The 26,673-nt window shown below is 43.5% G+C and overlaps 1 protein-coding gene across 4 annotated transcripts in view; it reads left to right on the forward strand.

The window, feature by feature from the left end:
* The first annotated feature begins 12,801 nt into the window (after positions 1-12,801).
* Lgi1 (leucine rich glioma inactivated 1) overlaps positions 12,802-26,673 on the forward strand; it is a 39,272-nt gene continuing 25,400 nt past the window's right edge. For 3 of the 4 annotated variants that reach the window (XM_038309698.1, XM_038309706.1, XM_038309709.1), the window contains exons 1-2: positions 12,802-13,016; positions 13,461-13,532. In XM_038309698.1, coding sequence (XP_038165626.1) covers positions 12,802-13,016; positions 13,461-13,532 — 287 coding nt within the window. The remainder of the gene's footprint in view (positions 13,017-13,460; positions 13,533-26,673) is intronic. The other variant, XM_038309701.1, reaches the window with a different exon arrangement.

A 26,673-nucleotide genomic window follows, 5' to 3' on the forward strand; every position in this document is an offset into this window, starting at 1 on the left:
AAGCTGTGCTTTTTTAAAATGCCAGCTTTCTGGGCCATCCTGCCAGGGCAAACTCTGACTCTTTCAAGCGGGCGGTTCTGACTATGGAGCTTTTGATTGTTGTTTAACACTGTTGCAGCTTGCTTGCTAGCAGGGACCTTGAACCGCCACAGAGTTGTGGTGATAAATGTGGCTACAGTCGGTGCCTCTCCCATGAGGCTGGAAAGCTAAGGAATGGGCTGGATCCAGCCACCAAAGTCATGGCTTTAATCCTACCTATATTGGTTGGTAAATTAAAGACTCGTGTGGTCAGAAAAAGAGAGATATACAGAAAAGAGAGATTCAAAGACAAAGAAAACCTCTAAATGGTTTACAGTGTGTTAAAATATATGCAGACTAAAGGTTAAAGTTCTTAAAAGTAAAAAAGGAAAAAAAGGAAGTAGTTTGTTGTGGTGGTACACACCTTTAATCCCAACACTTAGGAGGCAGAGGTAGATTGACCTCTGTGACTTCAAGGGGCAGAAGTGGATTGACCTCTGTGACTTCAAGGTGTGGTGCATACACCTTTTATCTGAATGCCTGGGAGGCAGAGACAGACAGATCTCTGTGAGTTCAAGGTGTGGTAGCATACACCTTTAATCCCAGCACTTGGGAAGCAGAGACAGTGGATCTCTGTGAGTTCAAGGACAGCCTGGTCTAAAGAGTTATTCCAGGACAAAGATATGCAGAGAACGTGTCTCAAAAAGTAAAAGTAAAAATAAAAGAAGTAGAGGTTAAAATAAAGCCGCACAAAGATGGAAAATATACAGAGAATCTTGATGCTGTATACTATTATGCTCTCTTTGAATTGTTTGAATGCTGAGGAAGGAGCAACAGCTGCTAAAAGATATTTGTTTACAAATGCTGCTGAACTATTCCAGAATAGATATTTTGAAAATACCTTGACTTTAAAATTTGGATCTATGGACATGATGCTTTGGAAAGGAGTTTCTTTTGTTTTTACAGAAAATGAGACCTTGTGGATTGCTTCTATCCCAATATGGTATGATAGACCACGCCCTCCTGAAAAGTTGCTGTGAACACCTTCAGAAAATTACTTCACCCAACTGATGACTGAGATGAACCTGGCACACAGGTTACAACATGAAAGATCTGATTAACAGCGTCCCCATTCAGCAGGAAGAAGTTTGGAGAGAAATAACTGCGCCCATATTCCCAAATATTGTTTGTAAATGTTCTTTTACATTTAAAGGGGGATATGATATAGATATGAATAATTTGCATTGTTATGGATTTTAAGGTCAATTTTGTTATAAGTATATGTATTTCTGATCTTGATTAAGGTATTGTGATTGTGTAGTTCATTTTAAAAATGTTATGTATAATTAAGAAATATAGGTTGTTAATGGATAATCATTGATAATAGTAAAGCTTATAGTCATGGTAGTTAGATTTTCTAGATATATAGAGATAGATATATTTCAGTTAGATAGGCATACTTCATATCTTCCAAAGACTATAGAATATGGCATTTTAGATGTCTTAATAACTTAGGGCTTTTCATGACAATGAGACACGTCAGCTCCTGGCAGCACCAATCTACTTCAAGAGGAAGATGGGCATCGAAGAGGATCCTTATGTAGTTTGATAGCCACTTGGGCAAGAAACTGCTCTTGCCTGGACTGTTGGCATAAACTGGACACAAAGAATCCACAGAAAGAGGACTGCTGAACTTGCCTAAAAGTGAGATGATCTTTCGGGTTTCCTGATTCAAGAAAGAGTCTGCGAGACATTCTGAAGGACACAGCAGATACTGACTGAACTGCCTTTGAGATTTCCTGCTTCATGGAAATGTCTCTGGATACTATGGGCCTGTAGGCCGAAGATGGATGCCCCAACGCTACAGAGGAACTTTGGGTGACTGTCCAGGCAGCGAGATGTCTCTGTCATTTCTAGAGTTTGGAAATAGCATATTTCTTATTTACTTAGGTAATATTATATCCTTCTGGAGTCTTTGATGGAGTTGAAGAATGGATAGATAGTTATAATTTTCCTTAGTTATGATAAAAGATAAAGTAGATATAAATACTGTAACTGTAATTCTTACTTGATAACTGTTTTGTTATATGTAATTTTACTATGTTAAAGTTAAAGCCTTTTTTTTTTTTTAAACAGAAAAAGGGGAAATGATGGAGGATTCCCATTGGCTAATAAAGAAACTGCCTGGCCCATTTGATTGGCCAGCCCTTAGGTGGGCGGAGTAGACAGAACAGGAAGAAGGAAGTGAGGTAGATGGCTCAGTCAGATGCTATGCCTCTCCTAAGTTAGACAGACCACCGTGCCTCTCCTCAGGGAGACAGACGCGATGAAGCTCCAGCCCAAGATGGACGTAAGCTAGAAACTTCCCGGTAAGGCACCACTTTGTGGTGCTACACAGATTATTAGATATGGGTTAATCAAGATGTGAGTAAGAGGCTGGAACTAATGAGCCAGGCAGTATTTAAAAGAATACAGTTTCCGTGTAATTATTTCGGGTTTTAAGCTAGCCGGTGGCCGAGAGCAGGGCGGCGGGAAGCCGCCTGCAGCTCCACACTACAGAATATGTTTTACTAACATTGGTTAATAAAGAATCTGCTTTGGGCTCATAGTCGGGCAGAATAAAACCAGGCAGAAACCTGAACAGAGATATAGAGAGAAAGTAGGCGGAGTCAAAGAGATGTCACGTAGCTGCTGAAAGAGACAGAAGACAGAACTTTACCGAGTAAGCGATACACAGAATAGTAGAAATAGCTTAATTTAAGATGTGAGTGTTAGTTAATAAGGAGACTAAGCTAATAGACCAAGCAGTGTTTTAATTAATATAGCTTCTGTGTGATTATTTTGGGAAACAAATGAGCAGTCTCTGCCTTGACTGACACTTGCCTGGACCCACGGGACATTAATCCTATGGTCACAGCCAGTTCTCTCACCGCCTTGCTATTTTCTGGGGTTAAATTCTTTGCTTCTTGGGTCACCATTCACACTGAAACTAAGGGGTAAAATAGAGGCCGCAAGTCATAGCCTCAATAGAACACACTTAGTTCTTCCAGAATGAGAGTTAAACAAAGCGAAACAGAAGCCTTCCAAAGGGATAAGACAAAAGCCAAAAGCCTAAGACCCTGCAGCACAGGCCAAGTTTCTGAAGCTTTCACAGTCTGGTTGTATGATTTTCCACTTAATTTCACAATCTTAACCAAAGCACAAACATGAAATTTTTTAAAAAGGAAAAATTCAAAGAACGGCTAACACTTTCTCTTGGCTGCTGAGAACCATCTTCTGAGTGACTCAGCCGGGCATCAGGCAGGGCGGGGAGCCATCACGTTTTCTGTTTCGTACTTCAGTGACCCAACCTCGCTCGGGGATGGCACCTCTGAGGGCCATGGCTCTTCCATAACACCACCCCCAAATATATTTCAGCTGTGCTATTTTTACTCTGCCCATGGTTTAGAATTATCCTTACTTTATTCCCAAACACCCTTCCTTCGTGAAATAGATGTCTGTAGCTCTTGGGCAGGGTACTCAGATCCGATAAAATTAAAATATTCATCCATATTTCTGAGAAAATACTAAAAGTTAAGATCATAATTTATTGCCTGTTTACTTCTTCTTGTTTACTATTGTCATTTTTCTGAACAGTCTTTTCATGTAGCCTAAGCTGGACTGACTAGAAATTGCTCTGTAGCTCAGGCTGGCCTCAAACTTATGCTCCTCCTGTCTCTCCTTTCCACAGGACAGATTACAGACATGGATCACCTTGTATGGGGTTATCATAATTGTTATTGCATACATCTTGTATATGTTAAGGGTTTCACTGTGGCATTTTCATATGGCCCGCTTTGTTTTTGGTCTGAACTTATGCATTCTGGTTAAAGGCAGTGCACATATACTGTGCATTTCTTTTAGATCTTGGTTTTTTGAACACAGTATTTTTTTTTTCTGAAGAGAAAATTTAGGAAGTCAAAGTAAAGATGGGAACAGTGATGCCTAAGGAAAGGACAAGATTTGGCTAATGCCACATGGCCCCTCCACAGTTCTTACCAGATTGTTTTAGATTTTTTATAAGCATTACTCAGGTTCCCCGAGTTAATGGATAATTTATCAATCAATGTTCAGAAAACTATACGAAAAGGTTTGCTATTTTTCCCACCATGCAGTTCTATTTTGTTCCTTTTTGGCCAGAGAGCTAAGTACATTTAGGACAGGATAATTCTTCATTATATATGAAGGAGCCAAAATTTTAGTCTCAGCCTTCTCCATCCAACACTTGCAAATGGAGTTTTCTAGCTAGGTTGATGGCAACACTGCCCTCACCTGTTTCCAGAGACTTCCTAGAATGGCAGTGGTGCTCTGGATTGAAACTGAAAACACAAGACGGGAATTCTAGAACCCAAACAAGTAAGTCCTCACATGCCTCCTTATCCTCTGCTCCCATAAGCTTCTGTAACGTTCTCCTTGCTAAAGGATCATTAGTCTGTCTTGAAAGTTCCCTGAGTATCAGAAACACCCACGAATGATGTTTGAATAGTCACTAGCTTCAGGTCCATACCCCCCCCTACCCCAAAAGAAAGAAACAAAGAAACAAAGAAAGAAAGGAACAAAGAAAGAAAGGGCAACTAGACCTAACGTTTCCAGAGATCTAGAACATTCAAGCAACTGCTCATTGTTATTTTCCAATATTCAAAAGCCTGTTCCACACTGTCCTTGCCTTGGTTGCTGGCAGGGACAATTTATATGAAGAACATTGTTAGACCTTATTCAGCCCATTAGTTTCCTTGGAGAGTCAGAGCACAGTCTTAAGAGTGGTACCCAAATCATACAGTTCACCCGTGGCAGAGTCAGACTGTGGTCCATTGCTTTTATTCTATATCTCAGAGACAGTCTTCCCATATGCCAGTATTTTCAAGACCCAATCTTGACCAGCAACTAGACCAGCATACAAGCCGAACACTCACCATCTCATGGAGGTCCTACCCTTACACAGCTTTTGGTCCTCCTGTGTGAATGAAGAGAGACCACTTTTATTCCAGGAAATCACTGTGATGCAAGGAGATGGGTCTGTGGAGATGGAGAGATTACTAAGTTCATAGAACCTAAGGTCTGTATGTTTTATCTTAAAGCCAACTAGACAAGTTGAGCAAGGTGCCTAACCGTGGTAAGCCTCAGTTTCCTGACTTAGAAGCTGGAGGTCAATAACCAAACTGTGTTATAATGACTAAGTGGGCTATGATTCTAAAGCACATAAAACAGTTGGAACACTATATGGCAATGATATAGGTTATCATAATCATTATCTCACTATTTCTCATCCCCATGAGAACAACGCTCCTTTTCCTTCTCCGGGAAGAAAGTGGACCAGAGAAAAAGCAAGACTGGCTCAATTTCTGCTGCCTTGAGCTAGGAGTAGCTCTCCTCTTGAAGATCTAAGCAAGAACCACCATTTGCTTTCTGCTCAGCCTTGAATAGGAACATGAAAATGTATAAAGTCAGAAATAAAAAAATAAAGTGATAAAATTTAGCAAAATGTGACTTAATGTTTTCTGAGTAAAAGTTCAAGCTCATACTTCTAAACCGACTTTTCTTTTCTACATAACTATTTTACCTTCTTTTCCTGGCTGTTGACCATTCTCTTAAAGGGACAGAGAAGTGAGTTGTGTGGCCTGCATCCAAAGAAGAATTTTGAAGCAGTCAAATTTGGTGCCTTTCTTCTCACTGGACTGGAAGGGCCTTGGGGTATTGGCTGTCTCAGCCTGGACAGAAGACCTTACTTTACTTTCTTCTTGTTCTTTTCTTGGAAACCATGACTCCTTCTGGGGTGATCTTCAAGTCCCCAACTTGTATCTGGTTCTACATGGCTTGACGAGCTTCGCACAGAAGAGTGGGCAGAAAACCATAAGTCAGTGTATACTCTTTCCTGGACTTGGATGTTTTGGCATCTGAGACCAGGCTGACCTGGAGGGAGCGCCTTTCTCTGGCCAATCCCCAGAGATAGCAGCTGACTTACCAAGGTGGCTGTGCCTTCCACACACACAAACCAATCAGTCCAGACTCCATCCCTTACCAAGCATTGCTCTATCGGCTCTCACACTGCAGGATCATCTGCTGACCACTCCAGCCAAGTCCCAGACTCCCAGGAACAGCCTTATTCTGCCTCACCTGCTTCTTCTTTCTCCTTGCTCTTTACCAACCCTGACACCTCCCTAGGTATCAAGCTGTGCCTTCTGTTTTATGTTCCTGCATGAGTTCTTAGATTTCCATGAAGGAAATTTTTATAAAACAGCCAAGTTATGGCTGGGCATGGTGGTGCACACCTATTATCTCAGCACTCAGGAGGCAGAAGTAAGTAGATCTCCGTGAGTTCAAGGCCAGCTTGCTCTACACAGTGAGTTCCAGGACAGCCAGGGCTACACAGAGAAACCCTGTCCCAAAACAACAATAATAACAGATAAATTGTAATCTATGTGGCAGATGCATCATGGGCTTTAAAAATTCCTCGTGTAACTCCAAAGATCAGCCGAGTTTGAGGCCTGCACTGAGTTTTCACAGTGTAGATTTTCTAAGCTTACGAATCTTCATTGTGTCAAGTCTCCAATCTTCTCTTTAGACACTAGAAATGCAGAAGCTACTTTAACCTAGAAGCTCACCCATTCCACCATCTACTGCCTCTTAGTCTACATCCTTGTAATTGCACAATCATCCTATAGAGAGGTTGGATCTTGTCATTGAAAAATAAATAATTTTACACAAGACAGTGAGGAACTTTTGGTAAAGAAGGAGTTAAAAATAATAGCTAGCTCAGCTGCATGCTGGGAGTTGTAGTTCCTTAGCAATGTCTTAAGGTGCTGGTACTGTTGTCCTCCAAAGCAGGACACAGTATTTCCCACTCCCCATGGCTCATCAGAGAGGCAACAAGTACCATGGATCTCAGGGTCAGAAGTCCCAGGTTAGAGCCCAGCACCCGTGTCACTAGCTGCAGGGCCCCAGTCAAGTTTCTTCCCCCCTGTACTTCCTTTCCTGTGCATATAGAGTAAATAATGATAATCCTTTCTGGAAACAATGGGGATGGGAATAACAGCAACACCCAGCGCCCAGAATTGTTGCGAGTTATTAGGTGGACTGTGCATTAGCATGTCAGCTACCATGTAATGGGCATTATTATATAAGCCTCTGGTTTTATTTTTATTGTTTCTCAGCTCCCCTTTGGGCCAAGCTTTATTCTCTTGGATCAGAGGAAACAAAACTCCACTGATTCTATCATTAGAAGACCAAAGATAGCTGTCCTTGAGAAATGATCCACAGCTGTTTGTCCAAATTGCCTTCTGATCCTTTTTTCTGTTAAAGGGTGGAATTGGGTGTGGCATGACAGAACAGAGAAAAGGGAAACATTAGCTAGCAGATCCTGGCGCCATGGTACATGCTCCTTGGTTTTACCTGCCCGGTGTCCATTCCTGGGCCTCTAGGAGAACTTATCCCTCTCCTATCACACTCCTCCGTGGGAATGCCAGTCAAGAGGCTTGATTTTTTTTTTTATGGCAAATGGATGATGGGCACCTGACACTAGCTCAGCCTTCAGACTCTCTCCTTTGCGGGGACACATGAGAATAAGGACTCATCTGAAATGCCACCGAGGTCCCCAAGCTCTCATAAGTTTCTCTATCTCACAACCTGCTTGGCCAACCCTTTCTTGGATTCTAGAGGCATTCTATCACCATGGAAACAGGTTCCTGTATGCTTAGGTTGGCAGAGGTGGCTGCTGAGTCTCTCACTCGCTACCAAAGAGTCCTAAATGGTACTACTCCTAAATCCCCCCAGAGATCGGCCTGCCCACTAGCCACTGGTACTACCCCACTTCCTATGTAATTCCGGCAGAAGCCTGCCTTCGCCACTTACACATCATAGTCTGTTTTAATGCCAATCATGCAAACATGGTATTATTTTGACCTAATCGATGTAGAAAATGAGGCAGAGAGGAGATAAGCAATGCACTCAAAGTCACAGAGCTAGTAAGTATTAGAAGCTCAGAACCTTCATCAGCTTCAATTTCTGCTTTCTGTCCACAAGTGAAGCTTATTGGGTCATGCTCCTGCTGCTTCACAGACCCTGGGGTGGTCAAAGATCCTTAGCATATTCTGATACAGTGGTTTTTTTTTGAGGGGGGGTCTCTCCTTCCCTCGTTCCTTCCCCCCATTCTTCCTTTTCTCCAGTTGTAAGCCACTTATAAGAAACAAAATTCATATCAGCACGAAGGACTCACACACACTAAGTCAGGAGGCAAGTTACCCGTAGGAGAGCTATTCACTGCAATTTGTATGCAGAATCATGTACTTTCAAAATCTGCTTGTACCCATCAGGTTGATTTCCCAGCTAACTACTACATCTGACGCTCAGCTTCAAAACCCCTGGTCCAGTAAGAAAGCTGCTTAAAATGACACTGGCTTGCTAGTCCAGCATTTGCAGAAGGAGGTGGGGCCAGGCCCGATTCTTGAAGGCTCCTAATGATTTGTTTACCACAGTTAATGTGGGGTTTCCTAGGCCACGCCAGGCTGAGGGGAAAATTGGGCTCATACCCACAGGACAGGCTGTTCCTTTCTGCTGTGCTTTCGTCAGCTCTTCTCGGTCGCCAGCACACTCCCAGGACCCACTTCAGTCATTCTGAGGATGGCCGGGGAATGCCGCGCCCGTGCTCCCAAACCTTTTGTGGCGTCCTTCCCTTTGGCTCTGGCTCTCAGCTGGGCTGGTTTGCCAATTCCTCCAATGGCTATGGGGCTTGGGCCACCAAGGCTGACCTAGCTGCTCACAGAGGAAAAAATCTGGTGACTGGTGACACCTCAGCCTTGGCCCAGTTAAAGATGCTATTTGCCTCGTGTCTCTACAGCTGCCTGGCATCTCCATGCAGTGCAGTGGTTTCAGGTGCTCACATCCACCACTGTGGTGTCTCTGACTAGAGGAAACCCCCTGGTACAAGTATCTCAGTACAGAGCCCTCTTACCTTCAGCCCACACATGTTCAAGAGCAGGGGTTAGGAAGAGCCCCCGTCCCACTTCTCTGTACCCTTCTCTTTCTCAGGTTTCTCCTTCTCTGTGTCTAGGTCAACTTTAGGTGTGGTTGCTCTTACCAGACTGGTGGGTTCCTTTTAGTTCATTTTGGTTCCTTCCTGTGGTTAGACTCTTAATGCCACCAGAACCTGTCATTCAGGAGAAGTGTCTACTTCCTAGAGTGACTATAGTCATCAACTGGCCTCATATTTATATGAAAACCTTGCTTCCTAAGTACTGAGAGTCACATGATCAGAAGTTAGATTTTGTTTCAATGATGATGAATCTTTCTTATCTATCAGATCAACACCAAGCACTTAGATATGTGATCTTATTCAGTTCTCTGGGTGACTCTCTGTGCTATGTACCCTGACTGTCCCCATCAATAAGGAGAAAACTGTGACTTAAGAAGTTAAGTAGGTCCATGGTCACACTGCTGTTGTGTTGCAGTGCCAGCCTTAGATTCTCCTGGGTTGCTGCTCTGCAGCTCAGACTGGGCATCAGGGCCGTTTCAACCAGGCCTCCCAGCTCCCCAGGGCCACCTGCCAGCTCTGCTTTCATCTCTTGGAGACCCCTCTCCCAAAGGCCACCATGGAGCACAGGTGGGTTGCCAGTCTTCTCTAGCACTGCATTTCCACTTGCCCATCTGCTCTGCACTTTCCAGGAGTTTCCCAGGAGGGTTGGATGGGAGGCATCACCAGCAGTGTGGTCTCTTGTCTGACCTCAAGTCTCTGCAGATTTGCTAAGCCCTTCCTCAGATTCATTTCTGGAGCGTATTCCCAGAAAGGCTGTCAGCATCCCGCACGGCATGGTTTAAACTGTGCCTGATCTTGGTGGGCGTTTTAATTGAATAAGGAATTCAAGTCTGGGCTTTAAATGCCATCCAAAAAGAAAAAGTTACTGTCTTTTCAAAACGTCCATTGTAAATTGTACTTAGTGCGCCCCCCACCCCCACCTCATGTTTCTTTCTCTGCTTGAACTGGCAAACTGAGCTGAGCAGCGGCAAGTGAACGGTGGGGATATAGTTTCTTGCTTTCATTCAACATACTCCTGGCTTTTACCATAACCAAACAAGAAAGACTGTGTGGCTGTCCAGCAGCCCCAAGCCAAAGGCTTGTCAGTCTTAATAATCGGTTTTATTTGAGAGCGAATGGGAGGGAGCACATATCCTGTTTGACTACCTTGATTGTTTGACCCAAATATTTGTCGTTTGTTTTGCCCCATGCAGGGTAGTGGCTCTATCAGTAGATGTCTATATGGTGGCCCAGTACTTCAGTGTCCCCATCCAGATCCAAGATCCCTGGGCATGTTTGAGGTCATTGTTTTGGAGTTACAACACTTATTAGAAATTAGGGAATCAAGAGGGCAGCTGTCTGAATAAAATGAGTCTGCACAAAATTTCACAGTGTAATCACATTATATAGAGAGATCCCATCATGCACTTGCAGAAAAATTCAATTAAAAAAATAAATTCGACTTGTGGCCAACTTTTAAGCGACAATTACTGTTTAATTGAGGCTTGCCTGCGGGCCCGGGTTTCTAAGAACAGTCTCTTGCGTCCTTTTCGGCACGGTCTACAGTGAAACAGTGGTACGACCCACTTTAAAGCCACGGCTTCTCCGAGATGGTCTTTTGGAAACATGCACCAGGAAAAAAAATTACTGCTTAAAACTGCATAAGTGTCGTCCAGCTGTTCAGAGCGGCCCAGACTTTGCACTCATGGGTCCCTCCTCCCTCCTGTTTTTGGACCTCAGCTCTTTCATTGTTTCTTCAGGGAGCTGTGCCCTGACTCCTTTGACCAATGCAGTCCCCTTTGTGCTAACACTGTTTGGGGTGTTTTCCATCCTCTGGGATCATCATCACTATCATCGCCACCAGCCCAGCAATCCAGTGACACAGTGAGCAGGACTGACATGCTCTTCTCACGAAGCCAATGACTTAAAGGAACAGTCGAGCCCCAGGTGGTGGCACCTACCTGCAAGCCCACATCTCTGGAGGTGGAGACAGAATGAAAGTTCAAGATCAGCACAAGCTACAAATAAAAGGAGTAATTGGAGTTAGCCTAGGGTCAAGAAGGGGGAGAATGCCCTGTCTCGAAAAACCAAAAAAAAAAAAAAAAAAAAAAAAAAAAAAAAAAAAAAAGAAGGGGGAGAATGGCAACGCGTGGACCTCTGGTAAGGGTGGAATTTGTTTCATAATGGTACAGGCACATGAACAATCCTTTTCATATGTTCAGTTTAAGAAGCCAGAAGAGAGCCGGGAGGTTGGTGGCGCACATCTTTAATCCTAGCACTTGGGAGGCAGAGGCAGGTGGATCTCTGTGAGTTCGAGGCCAACCTGGTGGCCTACCAGAGCTAGTTCCAGGACAAGCTCCAAAGCTACAGAGAAAGACTGTCTCAAAAACAAAACAAAACAAAACAAACAAACAAACAAAAAAGAAGCCAGAAGAGGAAGAGCCATTCCTAACATACCAGAGTGGGTGGCCACCTTGAGGGATGGCTGTCATCAGAGTGGTAAAGACCTTCTCTTCCACTGTCCTAAGGGTTTTCTCACCCTTTTGGGCTGGACAACCCCACATCAAGGCCAGGTCGTCTTGATTTTGTCATTAAGCCAATTTCCTTTTCCAAGAGAGTGTCCTCTTTCCTATGATATATGCCAGGAAGAGCCTGTGGTTTTTGTTTGATTCTCATAGCCATGACAAGACCTTCTACCCTAGCTCCCCACTCCACAGCCGTGATAGCTCTGCTATCTGTGAAATCAGCTAGCTTCCAAATGACCTGAGCTCTCAAAGCCTGATTTCCTGCTTACTCCAGCATTCCCCACACTTGATCACAGCCGGCTGGGTGAGCCAGGCCCCTTTTCAAAGCCCCAGGAAGCCGGAGTTGGCTGCCTCCTGCTGGCAGGGAGTTCGTCCCAGCCTTTTGGAGAGAGAGAGAGAGAGAGCGCGAGCGAGCAAGCAGGGAGGAGAATGGATTATACACAGAGACGGTTTACAATTCTGTCACCTCCCTCACCGTGCAAGGAGAAGCAGGCTGTGTATGGTGGTGGGGGATTATGAAAAAATAATAATTCATACTAGTTGATGAGTGTCAGGAAAGTATGCGCTCGCTCACATGCATCCCTCTGAAAGTGACAGTCTCCATGTGTTCCCGTTGCTCTTTCAACAGTGGCATCAGCCAGGTGGACTCTGCAAGGAATGGTTTTAGCTGCAGAGTTTCATTTAACTTCCTTTTCCCAGCCAAGACTGGCCCCCAAGCTAGGTTTTCTTACGAGGTTGTTTGCTACGTGAAAAGCAAATTCCCAGAGGTTCCCCAGATTGCCCACATCCTATGCTGGGATGACTGCTCCACCGCCCGCCCACCCACCCACTAATAAGACATAATGCTGTCCTATTTTTGGTAACAATTAAAGGGCCTCCCGGTGAAAGCAGAAAGCTGTTTATTTTCTGTTACATCACTTCACTTGCCTTCGAAGACTGGTCTGTGCTCACTGTTTTCTGTGATGCGAGCCGGCTCTCTTCCTCCGGCAGTTGGCTCGCTCCCATCTCGCAGCACCTCACAGGTCTCTTCCCCTGAGCAGGGCTCTGCCTGAGCGAGGAACAGCTCACGAATCAGCTGGAGGTCCCTGTTTTGAAAAAGCAGATACAGAGGCAGAGAAGGGTGGACTCTTGTGTGACCTGTTCCTAGAGCAAGACAATCCGCAGCTGAATTCCAGAAGCCCTGTTCATGTGTGGGGAGATTTTCTCGACTGCATGGAATCAGAAAGAAGCAGAAGGATGGGAAATGCCTGCATCCCCCTGAAAAGAATTGCTTATTTCCTATGCCTCTTTTCTGTGGTGTTGCTGACTGAGGGGAAGAAACCAGCGAAGCCAAAATGCCCTGCCGTGTGTACTTGTACCAAAGATAACGCTCTATGTGAGAATGCCAGGTCCATTCCGCGCACCGTGCCTCCTGACGTTATCTCACTGTAAGGCCCGTAAGCATTTTGATATCTAATTTACAATTGAAAAAAATTCCAGCTGGTGGATTTGGGGGTTTGTATGAGAGGGGGGCATGGGGCGAGAGAGAGAGAGAGAGAGAGAGAGAGAGAGAGAGAGAGAGAGAGAGAGAGAGAGAGAGAGAGAGATTCCTCCTGCATGCTTGGCCATTTGACAGCACAAGATTTTGCTGTATTTAAAATTTGTGATTTCCATAAGCTGCTACTAAGCACGTTTAGCTAGCCCCCACCCTAGACATTATTCTGAGGTACCTGGAGCAGCTGATCTCTCTCTTGCTTCATCTGGGAAGGAAGAGAATCCTACTTTATAAAATACTGTGGAAACAGCAACTGTTATGATCAATCAGATTAACATAAGGTCTGTTCTCTGTGTGTGTGTCTCTTTGTGTGTGTGTGTGTTCTGTTTTCTTTCAGATCCTTTGTGAGATCTGGTTTTACTGAAATCTCAGAGGGGAGTTTTTTATTCACACCATCGCTGCAGCTCTTGTGAGAAATCTTTATATCACGACTCTTTTTAATATGGCATATAGTTGGATAAGCCTTCTCGTAAAATAAGCTTAATATAATTTCTGTTGAATGTGGTGATGCTCCTGAAAAAGGGGAGACTATCAGTGAGGAGGGAGGCAGATGGGGTTGTTTGTAACTTCACACCCACAATGCACGTTGATTCTCTCCCGGGGTTAAATTCGCTAACCTGTAACGCTGTCTTCTTTAATGGCTGTTTAGGAAGTTGTTGGGATGTCGCCACGAGATTACCAATTTTAATGAAATTGCTTTCATTTTTAACTTGGGAACTTTGGTCATTTTGCGCTGGAGTTCTTGCATTTGTCAATGCAGAGCCCATAACATATGCACTCAAGATGTGGTTTCCTGGGGATCTGGGGCAGGCTGCTCCTCTGTATGATTTACCATGTGGGGAGAACGAGAAGGGGGGAAAACACCATTGGTTCTTTCTAGGTAATTCCTTAAAATACCAGTTCTCCAGAGACTGCTTTCTAATCTCATCTAATTTATCACCAGTCCCCTCACAGTGAGGGAAAGATGATATTAATACAGCAATACTCCATGCTCTGTGTTTTGAGTTGGCCACAAGGGAACCACATATTCAGTCTATGCCTGAAAATATTCAAAAATAGCCTTGGACTAGGAAATCAGATCTCTTCACAGGCTTAATGAAATATGTATAATTTGTTCTGATGTGTAATGTTTGGCAATTGGACTCTAGTTCTTAATGGGGTATCACATGGGGGCCAAGGGGTCTTCCATGCGGCAGAATCAATCTTGGGTTGGCAGATAGACACTTCCAAGGTAGAGTCAGCTGTCAATATACTGAATTTGAGGCACCGTCACTGTGCAAGCTTTGGTTTATTTGCTTCCTAGATTTGTATTTGTTTCCCCGCTTAGCCATTTTGTTGAGCTTATTTATATGTAGGCAAACAGTGTACATTTGAAACCCAAGAATCCTGGGTTCAAATTTCATGCCACTAATCTCAGCCCACCATTCTTTGGAACTTTTATGTAGTCTTGTGCAGACTGAATGTCCCCTCCCCTCAGCTTCCTTAGCTACAAAATGGAAGTTATAAGACATATTTTGAAGTGCTGTAATCAGAGAGAAATTTAAGTAGATAAAACTTTTTTTTTTTTTTAATTTAAGAAAGGGTCTCACATAATTCATGCCGACTTTGACCGGCCAGCTATCAGCTTCTGCTCTTCCTCCCTTTACCTCCCCACCGCCAGGGATCTAAGGTGTGAACCACCACATGCACCTTTAGATCAAGCTCAAGATGTGGTATATTGGATGTGGCAAAGTCGTACATGTTTTATAAGTGTTACAGCTTTAAATTTTTACATCAAGATAAAATGCTAAAAGTTCCTTAATATCTCGTGTGGTCTGAAGGAAATCCCAACACTGGCCTGACTGTTCCATTACCTTTACAAACTTGTCAGGTGTTTTGACATTATATAACAAGGTTCATTAATGTCCTTGCCCTGGCTAGTGCCTTTGAGCGATCGCCAATTAAGTACAGAATCCCTATAGGTTTATCTGTTTGATTAAAGGAAGTGTTAACATGTCAAAGAAAATAATTTTAAGAGGGTTTTTTTTTCTTTTTAAGACACAGAGGGGCAATGTCTATAAGTCTGTGCTGATTCTGAGAAAGTGATCAGCTCTGCTTATGTTGTTTATCGGTCACATAAATAAATGTTTGTTTGTTTTTAATGTGCTAAGGCACCTGCCTCTTCCTGGGATAGTACAATAGATCAGCCCTTAAATTTCCAGCATTCTCAGTCACCCCCGTGCCTGTCACTCTGACACTAGGTAGAGATCAGCTGGACATTGAGAGCCCGAACTACACTCTACTTTGTTTTCACTGGGTGGACCCAGCCACACTGAGCACAGACGCGGGGCAGTGTCATGGAAATAGTTACTGGCTGCTGCGGGGTAATGTGATTTCACCTCTTTAGAATCACAGAGGGAAGCCAGGGGACTGGTTTTAAATAGCCCACACCGAGTGTGTGCCATGCTCCTCTGTCCCATGCTCTGAGTTCCTATGGAACATTCCAGCCTTTCTTTCTAAAAGCAGTTCAGGTTTCAGAAATAACAAAGGAACCAGTAGCTCTGTTCTGTATGTCCTCAGTTACCTCATTTTAGCTGACCTCAACGGGGCAGATTTGGCCACACTGGCCTTACGCGAAACCAGCAAAAGTCAAAGTTTGTCGATAGGCTCTAGGACCCCGTTTCTAAGGGCTGTTTCCCGTGCAACCTGCTTGTTGTCTCAAGAACAGGCCAAATGAAATCATTTCACTGGGTAGAGAAATAAATGGCTCTGGTGTGCCCTGACCACAGGCAGAGGTGTCTTGTGGACACAGTGCTGCCCTGTGCCCTGAGAACCCTACCTGCTACTAACATGCCATTGGAACAGGGAGACAGACCATGGGCCACCAGCATCGCGTGAGGTTAAAAATGAATTCTAGGCCATGGATCTCTAGATCAATCATATATATGTCTGCGAAGAAAAATTTTAGAATCAATTCTGTTTGATCTTTGTTGAAGGCAGTTGGTTTCTCTGCTGTTTGAACAGAGCAAGAAATGCCTGGTTCCAGCTAGGTGTGGTAATGCACCCCTTCAACCCTAGTAGTGCTCGAGAGGGCTGAGACAGGAGGATCTGGAGTTTGAGGCCGTCCTGGATACACAGAGAGACCCTCTAAAAAAGAAGGGCGTCTGTGATGCGGCGTCCCATCCCTGGCACCCACCATAACAATCTGATTGTGTGCTCATGGTCCCACGTGCTTCTTCGCACCTTCCATAAGAGGGATAATGAGAAGATTCTTTTTAAAATGTCACCCTCGAGTGCTTCGAGAAACAAATGAGGTACCCCAACATCTATGTAGTATTTGGGGGAAATATGCTGGTAAATTGTGGCTGGCTATGCAGTAGGCTGTGTTGGAGAACAGGAAAATAAAACCCACACTCTGCTAGGGAGGAGAGAAAAATTAAAATGAGCCAATAAAAGTTTATCAGATCAGCTGTACAAAACATTCTTTTTAAATATCCTTTCTGGGGGAAAAAGTTCCTAGGCAAATGTCATTTTCTTCATGTTTTTCGCAGGGCCAGTTTTGAAGCATAACCAATGGGCGTGATTATGCATTCCCGGTTGCTCTCAGTGCTCAAGTGGTCCTTTTAGGAAACGCAATTTGGGGAAATGTGTTTTCACACATTACGGTCCTGTTCCTTCCCAGCTATGGACTGAAATCCCCAGTGATGAAGACTCATGATGGGAGACTAAAGAGAATAAAATGTGGCCATGTTGCTATTTGTTTATGACGTTTTAATGAATTAAGGCCCTTTAACTCCTAAGACACTTCTATTTTTCTGGCAATGAATTCCAGAAATACAGAACAATAGCAACAACAACAACAACAAAAACTGTACAAATTTGATAAGGCCAGAAAAAAATAACCAATTTTTCTCCCCGATGTGATTTAGGCTTGGGTAGGACACATAATTTACCTTGATACAGAGAAAATAGTTTTTCTGTTTTTTAAAATTATTTAAAATTTAATAAAATTATCCCACAATTGACACATGAATACATAGTCCATAAGAAATCAAAAACTCAAAACAAATAGAAAAGCAAATATCGTGAACGAGAAATAAGCCTATTCTTATCACGGTTCTTCATGAGAATGAACGTGCTGTGTTTGGAGGCAAATACCCACGGGCGCTCTGGCTCTTTAAAGCCACTGGGTTCTCTACTCTAGATAACGAGAACAAAATGTGGCAATACTCAAGCTGGACCAGTCAGCTTCAAGGGTGCGAGGACACTTTCCTAGCTGGTCAAGCTGGACCAGTCAGCTTCAAGGGTGCGAGGACACTTCTTTCCTAGCTGGTCAAGCTGGACCAGTCATCTTCAAGGGTGCGAGGACACTTCTCTCCTAGCTGGTTACATGTCGATGGACGCGTCTTGGTCTGTGCACAGCAGGTGCCACTGATGCAGCTCTGTCTACAAAGAGCCCCTGTCTAACTCTAAATTTCCATGATTTTTTTAGCAATTTAGAAATTTAGAAAATTTTTTCTTTTCTTTTTTCTTTCTTTCTTCCTTTCTTTTGCTTTGTTTTTGTTGTTGTTTTTGGTTTTTTTGGGTTTTTTGTTTTTGTTTTTTTTTTTGAGACAGTGTCTTATGTACTTCTGGCTCTTCAGTCTAGCAAGGATGATCTTGAACTCCTGATACTCCTGCCTCCACTTCCCAAGTGCGGGGATTAAAGGCATCTGTTGCCACACCCTGCCACACACCCAACCACACACACACACACACACACACACACACACACACACACACACACACACCACTACTCTGGGTCACAACACTCTGTTACCCTGTGGTGCTGGGAATCAAAGCTAGTGCTTCATGCATGCTCTGAAAGCATTCTACCAACTAAACTACTACACCCCAGCCCCATGAGCTGATTTTCCGTCTGTGCAAACCGCTTCTGTAGGGAGGAGTGCTTTCAGTGAAAGCACATTTTATCCTTCCAGTTATTCAGGCCAGAAGCCTGATGGTGACCTGCCCCTCCTCCCTTGATGCCCACTTTCACCTGGGAAGTCCCCCTCTGAGCAACCCCAACCCTAGAAGCTGCCTCTTCCTCTTCACACAGCCTTTTCCTGCCTAGGGACTTCCAGGCTTCTGCAGCACTGCCCCCAACCCCCCAGCTTTCGATCAGAGTCCTCTCCATTAGTGTTACCTACCTTCTTTGCAACAATGGCTCTCATTGTGCCACCCAAGTGCTTGGAAGCTTTTAATGGTTCCTAGGAAAGGAGAAAAACAGTGTCAGAGCTAATGTTAATAGCACTTGGCTCTTTCCTGTTGTTCTGGACAGTCAGTCACAACACTGACCCTAGCCTCTCCCTCCCCATATACACCAGGGACTACCACGTGAGAGAATGAGGAGTCTCCGTCCTAGCCTGGTTTCTCATATTCTGGATGCTTCTAGTACTGACTGAAGTTTGTTACTTAGTTGTGCTTATATCTAGCCCGTGGCCGACATCCAGGGTCGGCAGCGAGCCATGCTTAGGGAAGAGTCTTGGCACTATAGAAGGCCAAACTTTGCTTCCTATGTATTTGTTGATGTCAATCCCCATAGCCACAGACCTCTAGTGGAACATTTTGGTTTTGTACCTTGGTCATGTTTTCAGTTTTTCTAAAGTTTTATATACCCCAATTTCACATAAATTAATGGAGTAGAGTACCAGGAAATGGTAGGCCACTGACAAGTGACCTAAAAACACCCCCCACCACCCACACACTACTAATGTGAAGAGATATTCAACATTCTTCTAAAGAGACTGCCAGCATTCAGAGACAAAGCATCTAGCCTCTCTGAGACCCCCTTTGTCTTTAGCCTTTTTCTGTCCCCCCCACTTTGCTTCACATTTAGCTTCCTGGATTCTTCACTTGCTTGCAGGTGCCAACGTTTCTTTCTTCTGTGAAGGGTAAATAGCCCATTTACCCTGTCCAGAGGAACACCCAAACAGAAGCAGTGGAGATGCATTATTAAGATGAGAAAATCATGAACACATAATTTTCTATCTTATTTGTAACTGCTTAGTGAAAATCAGTGTTTATTGGCGACCAGGGGACAGGGGGAGATGAGTATTTATTGTGTAGCTGCAAGCAGCAACAAAGCCAGAACAAGAGATTCTCACTGGAGTAAATGGGTTTGGGGATCCTACCATCCAGCAGGTACAAGGCTGGACATGGTGAGGGGCACAAAAGGGATTGGCACGCAAGGTCACTCTGATCATCTGCGATCAGAACCATGTTGCACACAAGGTCACCCTGGTCATCTGCGATCAGAACCATGTTTGGCATTGGTGGTGATGGTGATGCCAGCTAGTGGATATGCTAACATGGGCAATGGTACTGTTGCAGGGGCTTCTCTGTGGGAGCCACGAAGTCGCCCCTGCTTCCCTGGTGAGCTGGCAATGAGGCAAGCATTGGGATCTTTGTGGTCAGACACTCTTGAGTACCAGTCCCCTCTTCGATGCTTACTAGTTGTATGATTTGGAGTAAACAGCAAGGCATTGATTTTATGAGTATGAAATGTGTAATATGCAATAGAACCTATTGCATTGGGTAGCAGTAGGGATTAAAATCATCAAAACCTGGCTTTATGACCGTGGTTGGTTTCTTTCTTTTCTTATTTTGAACCTATCACAGCCTCCCACTACGATCCTGTTGTATCATCTCAGTCAATCTACAACCCCAGCTTTAAGGTTCTGTGTTACTATGCACAGGTCTCTCTCAGGACATGCTGAGAAATCTTGCCTTCAATTTCTTTTAAATGAGAAATGTATGTTGTTTATTTATAAAAAATGTCTAACCTTCTCGCGTCTTCCTCATGAATAAATAAGCAGAACCACAGTTTGTAAAACATGTCCCATTTTGCTTAAAATAGTGAATCTGAGCTATTCCTCAGATGAGTGCCCCAAAAGTAGGATGCAAAGAGGTCTAAACTAGGATCTAGGACATGGGAGTCTAAAGTCCACTTTAACCATAAATGGACTGCGTCACATCGGGTAGGGCACACAATGTTGCCGGGCCTCAGCTTTCATAAGCATAAAACACCAACGGAAACGTAAGTTATGGCTTTAAAACTCAAATGCTATTTGGAGTGACGAGATAAACGAAGAAAGCACTTGGGTATGAGACAATAGAAAGCAGTAGGGGCAGGCAACCCGGAGAAGATATGACTTACTTAAAAGTGACATCCTGTCTCTCATGGATTATTGCTAATGGCAATGCGGTTCATGAACATGTAGTCATTATCCTCCTAACCTTTAGGGGAAAGCAGATTCTAAACAGGACAAGGACAAAACAGAGCATGAGTCGGCATTTAGGGGCCTTCACGGTAATACTTTGGCTTCATCCAATCTTCAAATTCTTTCTATTCTGTGGGGCTGGAGAGATGGCTCAGTGGTTAAAGTGACTTGTCCTTGCAGAGGACCCAGGTTCAGTTCCCAGCTCCCATACCTTTTGTCCACAGCCACTTACAACTCCAGTTCTAGGGGCTCCAAGACCTTCCTCTGACCTCTGTGGGCAATGCACACACATGGTGGACCTACATATTTGTCCACACAAAATAAATACATCTAATAAAAATAAAAATTCAAATATAATTTTCAAAAATATATTATATTCTAATCTATGAACAATTTATAATATCATATAAGATCACTTTGTTAAAGTAACATGTAATTATTATATCAATTCTCACAAACCAGCAAATTAGATTGGTAATTAAAAGAACCCTTAATATAGACTTGGCTTTATAGTTATTGCTAAAAGTACTAATGTATATGACACCCTGGGTTCAGTCCCCAGTATCTATACCAAAAATAAGTAAAAATAAATGATAGAATTCCCAATCCCCTAAATAGTGAAATGGGGCCTAACTGGGCCTTCTGTGCGGTGGTTGAAAAGAAACAGTATTTTAGTATCACTCTCTTGGGTCTAAGATCAAGAAGGAATTGCTGGATCCACTTACACAGCAAGATGGCGGGTGTTTGCCTACGTAAAGTGCAATGAAAAAGCAATGCACGGGGCGGGGGGAGTGCTGCCGAGATGCCTCAGTCTATAAGGGCTTGTCACTCAAGCATGAAGGTCTCAGTTTAAGCCCCAGCAATTGGTAAAAGTTCTAGGCATGGTGGCTTATACCTGTTGGGAAGGAAGGGGTGGGGGAGATCCTGGGAATTTGCTGGTCAGCTAATCTTTTTGAATTAGTGAGCCCCGGATTCAGTGTGAAACCCTGTCTCAAAAAGCAGAGGAGGGGAGCAATAGGGAAAGACACCCAATATCAACCCCTGGCCTCTATACACACACACACACACACACATGCACGCATGCACACATTCATGCACACACACACTCATGCACACATACTCATGAACACACACACATATATGCACACTCATTAATGCACACATGCTCATGCACATACACACACTTGTACACACACACTCATGTATACACATATACACAATCATGCACAAACATACACACACTTGTGCACACACATACACACACTCATGTATACAATGCACATACACACATATACACACATTCAGTCACACACTCATGCATACACACACTCATGCACACATACTCATGGGCATACACACATACACATACTAGTATACTCACATACATACACTCATGCACATACATACACACAGTCATACACACACTCATGTGCACACACTCATGCACATATACACACACTTATGCACATACATATCTACATACATTCAATCACACACATACTCATGCACACACACTCATGCACACACACATACTCATGCACACATACACACACTCATGCTTACATCCATAAACACTTTTTGAAAAAAGAATCAAATGAATCTCTAAATCATAGAAGCTAAAATATGTCAGAACAAATGGATTCATCCCATGCTTCCACAGCTAAGTATCTCTGCTCCTCTTTAAGAGGCCTCATTGGACGTTTACAAGCCACACAATAAAACCGATCAAGTTTTGACTAGAGACTTTTACATTGCCTGGTGCTGCTCACTCTATATTTCAATTTTTATCTCATCATCATGACCTTCCAAAGTGCATAGAATTCTCTCTGGAGGAAGTACCGAGTACAGAGCGAGTGTAAGCCCAGGTAGCCCCTTCACTGTCTGTTGAACCCTAATAAGCTTCAGAAGCAGAGCTGAAACCTTTGCCCTTGCTGTGTGTTAACCACTTCTGTTTACTTCCTTCTGACAGGAATAATCTCGGGCAGGTTTGACTTTGCGTAGCTTTGTTCCCCGAACCAAACCCCCTCTCAAAGGGTCAACCTCTGCCATTAACAAGGTAATTCAGGGGAAATGTGCCCCGATTCCTGGGGACAATGACTGCAAAGGAGTTCCAAATGCTCTCTGAAAGAGCGGCAGCATCGCTGGCAAGGACTTCCTAGTTTGCCTAGGTTTCACCCCTCATTTGTATGTTTAAGCTCTGGTCTCCCTGCTTGAAAAGAGAGGCAGGCAAGCTGACAGGAAAAGAAATAAAACAGTAAAAGAAAAGGCCCTTCTTTCCTTCGGCGCTCCATCCTAATGCAGTGTTCTCCAAGCCTGTGGCCAGGGGAACCGTTATTCTGCAAGGAGAGGGTTAGATGCTCCAATGAGGACAACTGCACCTCCATCCCTGATTGGCTGCTCACAATGCACCTTGACTTAGAGAAGACTCTGTAATTGAAGTTGTTCTATTCTTCTCAACCTCCCGTAGAGCACAAGTTCTATGGAACGTCTCTTGAAAATGTCCAGACACAAAACTCAGTTATTAGCTTACTTATTTAGATCTCACTTTGTTCTGAAGAGTCATGGTGGCAAACCATGGACGGGTCACGTCTATCATTCTAAAGGAGAAATGAAGCCATCTGGTCCATAAGAGGATGACTCAAAACGGTTTCGTTAGAGTCGTGCCTTGCCACCAGCCTATCTACCTGGCCAAGCAGCTTGGCATATGTCTGTCTTTTCCTTAGGGACCTCCAAGTCGATGGTCTAGCGCATCTACTTAGATAATGACTTGCAGCTCAATCGTCAGGCGAGAGGCTCCGTAGCTTGGTTGTACTCTCACTGTATTGCTCCTTTTAACTGAAGTGAGTTTTCTCATTATTGCTTACTTTGTCGCTGAGCCAGAGCTGCCCTGGATACATTCCATGGGATACTCAGTTTGTGTAGATTTCAGTGATTGACAGGTCCTACTACCAATGAGTTTGGGAACTTGCATGTTTAATTTCCCTTTGAAGAGGCTCTGTTTAAGGAAAGAGAGGACTTGCAGAGCTAAAAACCCGGATGAGTTTCTTCAACCCACTCTACTAAGCTTAGCTGCCATTTCTTCTGTGTGTGACCCTCTCAGTACCTGGAAGTTCTGATGCAGCCTGGGAAATATTGGTCAGCTGTTCCGGTTTGTGGCTGCTGGGCAGAGCTGGTGGAACCAAGGTGAGGAAGCTAGCTGTGCTCATGGACGTTAACCAGTCCCAGTGGGACAATCATGCAGGAATTGCAGAATTGTACATATACCATTTGCAAGATTTAAATTATTTTACTCCTCTCATCTCAGTTTTCTTTAGGTTTTAAGGGGAGACTATAAAACCCACATCGCCGCATGCATTTGAGGATAAAAGAGACGTTGAGCTGCTAAAGATGAGGCCTGGCACAGATCCGACTTTAGATAAAATTTAAATCACTCCTTGGTGTTCCTGGGAGCTAAATGATGACATCATATAAACACCGGGAGAGGGAGCTGTTGGCGGCTGTGCCAGTTTCTAGAAAGAATGTATTTTGAATATACTGAGATGAGAGTTAATGAACTATATCATAAAGGGGTGGGCCTGTGCCCAGGGAACTCTTACAGATTTGAAATCTATATCCTAATCCTGGCCCACTAGTGAGAGAGAGGAAAAAAAATACAGCTTGGTCACATTGCTTAACCTCTGCCAGTCTCAGTTTCTTCATCTCTTTAAAGTGGTATTAGAGTTTATGTCTTTAGAGCACACACACACACACACACACACACACACACACACACACACACACTTAGTTATGTGAAGCCAAATTAAAGTTCTTTGCAACCAATCCTTATTGGAAAGGTGGCAGATGACTTAAGGACCAGCTGAATTACATTGAAAATATTTTTCAAGGGTGAGAGTTAAAAATAACTGTCAAATAATGTGTTCTTCATCAATGCTTCCCACTCGAGCGCTTCTCTGACTTAAGAGCATATTTTAAAATATTCTAATGTAAATTATTCACATGACACATGCACTCAGAACAGGGGCGCTTAGCTGATGTGAATCACCAGCCTATTGTTAATTATTCTTCCGTCAGCCCTGCTCTTTTTGGATAATGAATGTTACCAACAACCAGAGAGTCTGAATTGGTTAAGCAAGGCTCTAAAGGCTTTGACAAGTCCTGCCAGCAGTGCTGCCACAGCCCCCAACAGCTGTAATGGATGCAGTTAGTTCTCCTTAATGCATAGATAGCACACATATGCCTCGACCCATAGGAACCTGAATATGTACTGTGTGTTTTCATACACTGCCCATGGACGCCTAATAACTTGGACCATACCATCATTTCAGGATGACTTCCCTGAAACTGAGTTTCTCCCATCCCTGTTTTCTTTGTGTAGCTGCTCCCTGGCAGAAGCCCCAGAGACATGCTCATCTACATTCTCTCCCAGGATTCTGTAGGCTCATCCAGGGAGTCCTTTTGTTATTATAATTCTCATTTTTAACAGAGCGCGAGTATATTCATTCTTAATTTGTTAACATGCAATAATAAGTGGCAGAAACATGCTTTGAAGTCTGATTCCGTATTCCATATCCAGGTGGCAACCAGATGCCACTGCTGGTCCTTCTCTCCTTCATCCATTACAGGAGAGAGATGGGTGAGGAAAAGTCTTTTTCTCCTCCGTTGCCAGGAGAACCTGCTCTAGGTGAAAGAATGGGGGCGAGCCTTTCAGGAGCCCGCGACAGTTCTGATGGCAGTCAAGATGTTCAGGCGGTGCAGAGGGTCTGAGTGAGTACCATTGGGTCAGGGGTCAGGGACAGGGCCAAGTGAACAGCCCGACTTGAGACAATGAGATTTTCTCACAAGGCACGGCACTCCCCCTATTTTGCCATCTGCAGACAGACCTCCATCCCAGCTTATCTGCCTACAATGTCACAAACCTAGACTCATATGTCTTTAGAATTAATTGTGACCTCTGAAACTATCTCATCCAATCCCTTCCTTTAATAAGACAGAGAACTAGAATGCATTAGGATTCACAGATGATTTATAGTCAAATGGGAAATCAAGATGTAAGCTTGGTCCTTCTGTGGTGTTCCTTTCTTGGCCTTTGGAAGAAGAAACCAGAGCAAGAAGCCACTTCTGGACTCTTTGTGCCTGCCCTGTCCTCTCTATGAATGGACCTCTGTCTTGGTATTGTCAGCTGCTCCTAGGGCAGCCTTAGCCTCGAATGCCTACAGCCAGACCTTGCTTCTCAGACCCCCTGCCCCTCATTCACTTCTAGGCTGCTGACCACAGGTTCTATTTAATCTAAGGTCCCTGGTGATTACGTTGCCTGCTCTTCTTTTTTGAAAGCTGATCTTAGCTTTCATCTGACTGGGACCCCAGCCACCAACAACATTATGGCCACAGCACTAAAGTGTTTTGTTGATGAAGATCTGTGCCTTGCTCCATACGCAGCCGTACAGAGGCAAGCGGAAGAAAGGACTGCAGGGTGGGGTCAGCCCTTAATACATCAAGTCATATCCTCTCGCCACAGTGTATATTGTCAATTAAATTTATGAAAGCTTGTTTTTAAAAAAGGCAGTTTCAAAAATATTATTCTAAATTGGGCGTGGTAGTACACACTTTTAATCACAATATTCAGGATGCCGGGACAGATGGATCTTTGTGAGTTCCAGGTCAGTCAGGGTTATATAGTGAGAACTTGTCTTGAAAGAAAGCAAGAAGAAAGGAAAGAAAAGAGAAGAATGGAATAAAGAAAGAAAGAGAAAGGAAAGAAAGCATTCTTGTAAACAATGGTTAAATAAAATATGTAATCTAAAGCTTATTACTAATCAAAACTTGCTTGATATTTTACACAATGGTGAAGTCATATGTCTGTGTGTTTTCATGTTTATAGAGAAAGAATAAAAATATGATTAAGTGTTAAATTCAATAGATACCAGAGGGAAATAAAATACGTATAATGAAAAATAAAATAATTTTTATATTAAGAAACAGTGGGTATAATACATAAGTCCAAAATTCATTATTGGAAGGAAAAAGTCTAGGAAAATGGTAGCCATTTGGAAAGAACGACAGTCACAAGTTAGAAGTCCTTTAATTATTAACAAAAAACAGAATGTTTAGGAAAGAGCCAAGGAAATGATCTACTTTACATTACACATGGACTAAGTCCCAAGTGAATTAGGAAGTCATTTTTCATAGGAAAAAAGTGATAAATTAAATGTTAGTGAAGAGATGATGAAATAAGCCTGTACTCCAGAGTTGAACATGTGATTGGCAAAGCTTGCATAAAAACTAGGGACTTAAAAACATCCTTAATCCAGT

This window comes from Arvicola amphibius, chromosome 1, assembly GCF_903992535.2.
Source record: "Arvicola amphibius chromosome 1, mArvAmp1.2, whole genome shotgun sequence".
NCBI classification, from domain to species: domain Eukaryota; kingdom Metazoa; phylum Chordata; class Mammalia; order Rodentia; family Cricetidae; genus Arvicola; species Arvicola amphibius.